This window comes from Homarus americanus, unplaced genomic scaffold (genome assembly GCF_018991925.1).
Source record: "Homarus americanus isolate GMGI-L3 unplaced genomic scaffold, GMGI_Hamer_2.0 scaffold34890, whole genome shotgun sequence".
In the NCBI taxonomy this organism is placed as follows: Eukaryota; Metazoa; Arthropoda; class Malacostraca; order Decapoda; family Nephropidae; genus Homarus; species Homarus americanus.
Genome location: NW_024710990.1, coordinates 2236 through 10915, shown reverse-complemented (window position 1 = coordinate 10915; position 8680 = coordinate 2236). Strand labels below are relative to the sequence as shown.

The 8680-nt window shown below is 42.7% G+C and overlaps 1 protein-coding gene across 1 annotated transcript; it reads left to right on the top strand.

Annotated features, from left to right (window-relative positions):
* Positions 1-2250: 2250 nt before the first annotated feature.
* Positions 2251-8415, top strand: LOC121858928 (DEP domain-containing protein 1A-like; the record flags this gene model as incomplete). Its single annotated transcript, XM_042355615.1, is given in 2 exon segments — positions 2251-2467; positions 8225-8415. Coding segments are annotated over 2 exon segments (408 nt in total), but the record flags the coding sequence as incomplete, so codon positions are not given.
* Positions 8416-8680: the final 265 nt, after the last annotated feature.

Genomic DNA, 8680 nt, shown 5'->3' with positions numbered 1-8680 from the left:
TTACACGGATTTTGTTTACGCTTTTGGTCATTTACGTAGTGCCTTGCTAGAATGTAAATGCTTTAATTATGGTATGCGGTAAATTTGGTCATTTACGCGGAGAATGGCTGGAGGTCCAGACGCTCCACGCCATTTTTTATTCAAGCGGTCCATTGTCGACCATACCTGGGAAGCGCCGCGGTGAGTGGTGCTCATTAGGCCGCTCTTACGTTATTGCTGACGTCATATGACGTATCGGACTGTGATTGGGCCACGCATCCTTACCACCCACGCATTCCCTCTGCCGCTAGCTGTGATTGGTCTAATGTAACATGACGTACCCTGCCACCAGAGGGTAGAAGTCGCTGACCTAGCAGGGCCAGTCTCATTGTTCTCAGTCCGTGTATACAGTTCTCTCTTGTGCCCGCTATTCCCCTCACAACTCACAATGGCTTCTGCGGGACCCCCACCACCAGAGAAAAACATTGAATTACCTGGACCAAGCCATGATTGTGTGAAGGGAATCATTGAGTTGGGGGAGAAAATTAAGCTCATCCTTGACAACGACCCAGACAAGCATCGGTATGAAGCGTCTAATAACCTTCTGTCGAAAATTATGGAGCCGTATATCCAGATCTATCACGACAACATCAATGCTAGTCGTCAACGTAGTATTGAGGACTTCCTCGCTCTCAACCCACCACAACCACAGCCAGCCCAAGTCAGTGATAGTGACAGTGAGGCTATGGACTTTGAAGGGTTTGTCAGGGAGGCCCTGCAAACCTCTGTGAGTAGTGAAAGTGATTCACCGGAGGGCAACTAATCTGCCCTCTGCCTCGGAACCAGCCGTCATCCACGTGTGCCGATCCAGCTTTTCTAATAACGTAAGTGTTGAAAAACCTAATATTATTGATATTTCTCTTAATTATTAATTATGTGTGCATACCATTATAAAATTAAGATGTTATTTTTACTACAACGTAGGTATTATGTCGGGAAAAAATGGAGTTTGGGGGTCGGCCCAGTCTCTAATTCAATTAATCCCAAATGTTCTGTTATTTAATTTATGCATTTCTCGTTTTACGCGGACCTCCACGGGTTCAATTGACCGTGTAAATGGAGACCCAACTGTATGCAGTATATATATATATATATATGAATGTATGTTTGTTTATTTTATTTATTTTTTAATGAAGTGTAAAGTCAGATCATCAACCTGGGACTTGGTCACATATGGCAGCAGGGTCTACCATTAGACAACACATTATGCTTCCACTATCTGCCCAGGCGGTAGTACCTCCCTGTTTGGTAGCTGCCTACTACCTGTTCCCTGTTGTGAGGTTGAGTTGTTAGTCACACCAATATTGTGACATACCATTTCCTTCATAACTGTTTTACTCTTTGTCATCAAACTCCACAAAAAACAAATTACTTAAAGTCTTAGCCACAGCGCTCACAATCCAGTCAAGATTCACTCGTAGAACATGACGACATTGAGCCGAGTAATGATAAACACTCGCAGTCACAGTGGGTGCCCATCCTCTCCAGCTGGTGCAGTCTGCCAAACTCCTGGGTGTAACTATAGACAACAAACTTGACTGGAAGGCCCATGTAAATAACACAGTCAAGGCAGCCTCGTACCATCTCTACATGCTACGTCGACTTAGGTCACTTGGGACACCCACGCCAGAGCTGAGGACCATCTACAACGCCTTTATTCTCCCCAAACTAACGTATGCGTCACCAGCCTGGTCGTCTTCTCTCAACTCCACCCAACAACGTCAGCTAGAGAAGGTACAGAAAAAGGCCTGCAGAATCATGCTTGGCGCAGAATACTCCGGCTACACCAACGCTCTCTCCACCCTGGAAATGCCATCCCTCAGTGACCTCCACCACCAAGCACTGGAAAGGTTTGGCAGGGGACAACTGCACCACCCTCGTCATCGCCACCTGCAGCCCCCCACCCACCTCGCGCAGTCCGCCGCTACAACAAAATTCAGCCCATAAGAGCCCGCACCGATAGATATAAGAATAGCACCATCCCATCTATTGTTAAAATAATAAACAAATCCTGATTTATGTACTGTACAGCCCTGTAAATGTATTCAATGCATATTATATCATTATGTCTAAATCAAATGTAAGTCTGTATATTTTCAGCCACCGGCTGCAACTCTATTAATAAACCGTTTATTATTATTATTATTATTATTATTATTATTATTATTATTATTATTATCATTATTATTATTATCATCATCTCTATTTTTCAGCCATCCAAAGGAACCCAGAATGAGGAAGGTGGGAGAGAGGGGGAAGGTTCACTGCGCACCAAGAACAGGCCCAAGAGGATGGCATCAATTCATTCTGGGGAGAACGCAGTTAATGAGGTGAAAGATCGTGGAGGTATGCAGGAGTGCCATCTAGTAGCCAAGCAACTGTCCAAGGCTGAAACAAATGACGTATGGAAACACGTCCTCCTTGGCAAGTAAGTCGGGGCTAGGATTCAGAGCATGATAAATGGCAGCTTAAGTGCAGTATTCCCAGTCACATACCAGTAATGTAGCTTTTGTTAAATTGTTATAAAAATAAATATTGTTATCAGAATTTTCTTTTCATTTAATTCCTGTTAATTACTGTTTATCTTGCCAGTAGCTCCTGTCATGAGGCTTACTTACACTAAGCTTTACCTGCCATTTCTTTGTTTTATATTAACAGTTGGTCTCTCTGCATGCTTCATAGGATTATTTGACCTTGTTTCTTTCTGAAGCTAACAACAGTCCTCCTCTCTGCTACTCTTACATCTTAACAAGCTTGGCAGTAGACAGTGTGTGAGCTGAGCACCAGATGGTTCCATGCACTGAACAGTTAACCCTCTGGTACTCCTGACCGTGGTCGGAAATCTCGCCTCCTCGCAGTCTTTCGGCTCAAGTTGCGACGGTAGCGGGAACTACTTTTTCATATTAGTCAACACCGGGTTGAGCGATCCAGACCCTTAGAGATGCATCTGCCAGCGCATGAGGCTAGTGGGAGGAACTAAGGTGGTGGATGGGGCCGGTGCAGTGTTCTGGCCCTTCTGCTTATAGGAGGGTTACTCTCAGTGTGGGATACAGCTGAGTGGTAGGAGTCGTGTTAGCACAGGAGCGCTTAGTAACAACAGTTGTGTCGAAAGACCATGAGAGGGTTAAACACTGTGGAACACTTGGGTAACACTCATCACCCAGCACCTCTTTGGTAACACTCATCACCCAGCACCACTTGGGTAACACTCATCACCCAGCACCACTTGGGTAACACTCATCACCCAGCACCACTTGGGTAACACTCAGCACCACTTCACACCCTACACGTGGTAGCCACAGATGGTGATCACAAGCATCTCATTTCTTCCTGTTGACTTAATGCTCTGCTCATCCTTCTGTGCCATTAGTCAATTTATTTTTTATGCTTAAATTTCTTTCCTTCGTACTTCCCAGCTGCCAATGACCCTTCTACCGTGTACAGTATACTGTATATAGGTCCAACCTTCCTGATCCACCATAAATTTCATACATTTTTCTTGGAATTTGTTTTTTATTTATTATTAATAAATTTTTGCACTTGTGATATGTATTTCCAAGTGGCAATACCTTAAAACTGTGTAACAACACTAATATATACTATGGCATATTTACCATATACAGAAATACTTGGGTTATAACAAAGGATGTGTTCCTAAAAGGCATTGTGTACGGGTCGACCACTGATTTACTGGCACCGTCGGGGCCGGACCGGCGATTTTGCCGAACCGTGGGTGGTGACGGCCTTGGGGAAGCTACCACTCTTATCACCTCCAGCCCAATAGTTCTACACCTCACTGTGGCTCTAAAGCACTCTGGCCTGCTAGAAAATCAAGATGACAATTGGGAAACAATTATTAAAAGAGAACCGGTACAGGCATCCCCCCGGGTTACGGAAATTCGCTCTTAAGGATTTTGTAAATTATGACCCATATATCTGGGATACGGACAAAAAATTCTCCAATACGGAAATTGGGTAAAAATATTATAAGTTAATTTTTTTTCAATACCGGGTACTTTACTATTAGAAAAAAAAAATTATAAAAATTTATTTTGTGTGGATTTCTTGGGGGTTGCTACAAGACTGTACACTCGCCACGCCAACCCGCTCTGTTTGAACTCACGTGCGGTCTTGTGCACTTGGTCTCGCGACACTTACATACTTCTGTATTAAGGACTGTATTATTGTGTACCCTTATTCAAGATGAGTGGAAAGAGGCAGCCATCAAGTTCAAGTGAAAGCAGTGGTGCTAAAAGATCCCGTAAAGGAATTACATTGGACACTAAGCTTGATGTTGTACGGAGGTTTGGTGAGAGAGAAAACCTTGGCCAGATTGTAGAAACATTAGGCCTGTCTGCACAATACCTGATAATAAAGACAAAATTAGGTCAAGTGCTCAATTGGCTACTCCTTTAACTGCCATACGTTGTTTTTCATAGAAGTGATGTGATGCTTAATGTGGAAAGACTTGAATTTGTGGATTGAAGACCAAACAACACGGAATGTGTCGCTAAGCCCGATGATCATTCAGGAGAAAGCAAAAAGTTTGTTCGAGGATTTGTAGAAAGAACGAGGTGTAAGTTCTGATGCTAAACCTCTTCAGGCTAATAAAGGCTGGGTTGAAAGGCTTAAGAAGCGTTGCATAACATTAAGATGGTCGGTGAAGCTGCCAGTGCTGATACAGAAGCTGCACGTAAATATCCGGAAGAGGTGAAGAAAATTATTGCTGAAGGCGGCTACACACCAGAACAAGTGTACAATGTGGATGACACCGGACTTTTTTTGGAAGCGCATGCCTGCTAGGACGTTCATTTCCAAAGAAGAAAAGTCGGCACCAGGTTTTAAAGCTTCTAAAGATCGTCTAACTCTTCATTTGGGAGGAAATGCTGCTGGTGATATGAAATTAAAGCCCCTACTGGTGTATCATTCTGAAAATCCAAGGTCTTCCAAGGGTTACTCCAAGCCTAAACTACCAGTGATTTGGCAATCAAACAAGGAAGCTTGGTTGACCATGAGCCTTTTTCAAGACTGGTTCACAATCTATTTTGCCCCTGCTGTTGAAAGGTACAGTAACAGGAGAAATATATCCAACAAAGCTTTGCTGCTCTTAGATAATGCACCCAGCCACCCAATTAACCCAAATGATCTTTCTGATAAAGTACGAGTGGAATATATACCCAAGAAGACAACTGCCTCGCTCCAGCCGATGGATCAAGGTATGATTACAAACTTTAAGGCCTATTACCTACGAAGAACATTTAAACAGGCCATAGCAGCAATTGGTGGGGAGGATAAACAAAGAATTAGGGACTTCTGGAAAAAGTTCAACATGATGAACGCCGTGGAGAACATAACTGAGTCGTGGGATGAAGTTAAACCATCAACTATGCATGGTGTGTGGAAGAACATATGGCCAGAGTGTGTCAACGACTTTCAAGGTTTTCCCCAAGCAGAAACTATTAATAAAGTTCACCAAGAGATTGTGACACTTGTAAATAATGTTGGCTCTGAAGAAGTCATCCAAGATGATGTGGTTGAGTTATTAGAGGCCCATAGAGAAGATCTGTCTAATGAGGGTCTGATGCTGGTGGAACAGTTGCAGGAGGAGAGGACAATAAAGAAGTTCCACCCATCACACTCGAGTTGACAAAAAAGCATTTGGCTAAAGGGTTTATGCTTGTAGAGGAAACTTTGCAAATCTTTGCCACTAACGATCCCGATAGTGAACGCAACCTCGGTTTCTAAAGAAATACAGAGTAGCCTCAACCGCTACAGGGAGCCGTACAAGGACAAAATGCTCCGTCAACGCCAAGAGCAAGACCTGTAGCAGATGATGGTGTACAGGGCGAGGCAGGAGCCAGTAGTGTCCCTCCCAGTAACTCTATAGCACCACCTTACCTCACCTAACTCAGCCCTCAACATCATTTGTGGTAAGTTAAATTCAAGTGTTTGTATTTTTATTTTCATTATATCATAAAATAATCAATGTACAGTAAAGCCTCCGATAACAATGGTTCGACCAACAACTTTTCTTATTTAAAACCCTAGTTAATTTCGGACCCAATTCAATTCACGTCCTTATTTCATTCGTATTTACGACCAAAATATAATAAAAAATACAATAAAATTACATTTTCATATAAATAATAACTAAATCCCTTGCTAATGAGTGGTGAACAACAGTTGGAGCTTGGCAGTGCTACCAAGAGATGCATCCAGAGCCGAATTAAGGTTTTTGTAGGCCCTGGGCACTTTTTTATCGTAGGCCCCTAAGTTTTACCATCAGGCCAACACCGTGCGTGCTGCCACCTATGGGTAACAGTATGAATAGTAGGTTGGGTTCAGTTGCTTATTATTTTGAGGATTGATAAAAACTCTACATTTGTTTTGCAGTATGTCTAAGAATAAAGGTATTCATTTGTGATTATTTAGTCTCTTGTGACTTCTACTCAATCATAGTTAGTTTCTGGCCAGTCAGGTTCAAAGGATGTCTTACCACTAACCAAACAGGCACTAAATTAATGTTTATAATCACTTAGACTTATGACTGCAATCTATTTCTCTCTTGTCAACTTTATCGATTATTTTCCTTTACCCTGTTGGAACATGAAGGCTAATAGGCCAGACCACAGTTAAAACACATACATTATAGGTCCCTTAAACCTTCGTAGGCCCTGGTCACTGTGCCCCCTTGATAATCCAGCCACTATCTCCCTCACCACCTCCACCTCCCTCACCACCACCTTCACCACCACCTCCCTCACCACCACCTTCACCTCCACCTCCCTCACCACCACCTTCACCACCACCTCCCTCACCACCACCTCCATCATCACACTACCTCTATTATCACTCACCACCTAAATCATAATTTCAGTGAGGCAGAGATGGCTTAACTATAGCCAGAGCAGAGCTGTATGGTATCCACTGGCTCCCACCTCCCTCCCTCCCATCCATTGCGTCTCACCCTCTTTCATCAAACGACTGTTATTCTTGATACAATAGTGCTTATTTGTTATTCATTAATTAGTAAATATATATTACTGTAATAATCTGTGTTTATTAATACCTGTATCCTTCATATACAATACTTTACTGTATACAGGCATACCCCAACAACCAATGCATATAGACAATAGGAAAAGTTGTTGGTTAGTGAATCAACAATTACTGAAGCAAATATCCCATAAGACCATAGAACAAATTCAGGGGGTGAGGAACCGGCCATCCTCAAAAAACTCCCATCTACCCTTGATGTCTCTGTACTGCACACTGTCAAGCAGACATAAAGCAAGCATAATAAGCCTTAAATAAGCAATGTAAAGCATAAATTGAGACTGTTATTTACCTGTGTTGAGGACAGTCTAGGGTGGCAAGTTCAAGTCTCTACCACTCTTTGCTGGTCCATCACCACTCTTATTACACCTTATCACATCACATCAAGCTGCCCAGCACAAGAGGAACTGGGGTGTTAAGCATGATTGAGTAACACACTAAGTCGGAGGTAATGTAAAAACATGAAGTCAGAGACACATAGTGAGTGTAAACAAGAGTAAAGATGGCAGGAATGAGTTAGGGCAGCGTGTAGAGTCTTCTGGTGACAAGAATTTGCACCATGCCACCGCCTGCCAAATTCAGAACAGCTCTGCCTCTATATCCTAATGGTCGGATCTTTGGGGTACACCTGTGCTTTATATCTCATAGGTTAAAAATACATCATCAGGAACACCTCTCCCTATATGCTATGGTATATTGACCCCATAGAATGCCATATTCTAAATGGGGTGTTACTGTACTAATGAATGTGAGGAATAAATTAAAAAAATTTACTGTTAACTCTTAAGCCCCGGGTTAGGGCGCTGCTGGCAGTACACACACACACACTCGCGGGGTTAAATCGAGGAAAAAATCAACTTTTCCAAAAATAATAATATAAAAAATATGGCGGGAAAATAGGCAGATGCTCTGAAACGTCACCCGGGGCCTAATGGTTAAAGAAAATAAAAGAAAAATCTTCATTGGCAGTTGGCAATAGGTTCACTAGACACACAGGACTGGAGCGGCTGAGATCCCCTAATTAAAAGTGCAGTGTTTTTTATAGGACAAAATTATATAAATATATAACATGACTGAACTGGTAAAAAACAAACTGTACAAGATGTCTTTACTGTACTGTATTTGACAGGTTAGATTCAGTGTGTGAACGCTTATTGTTCGGTGACACATCGTGCATACTGGACCCCAGAGTGGTGGAGGGGGAGTGGGTGCATCACAACATGACCAGAGTGACCTCGAGGGGTGTGGTGCTGGCCCCTGATGGTCACCCAGATGACCTTCCTAATTGGATCCTCACAGCTATGAAGTGCATGGCTCACTGTAAGTATCTGTGTGTCATACTTTACCTGTCACGGTTCTCACATACGAAGAGTAGTTGTAGTCTTCAAGGTGAACTACAAGAGTGTATTGGAGGCTGAAGGCGTTAAATACAAGACACCACCTCTGCTACTCTTATTATTAACAGCTGCAACACGGTGAGACTATAACTGGTCGGGAGCGTTGGCTAACTGCCGCACATGTAAGAAATGTTTATTCCCTTTATGTTTTTGAACTTAGGTTAATCATCTATTTTATTTATTTATTC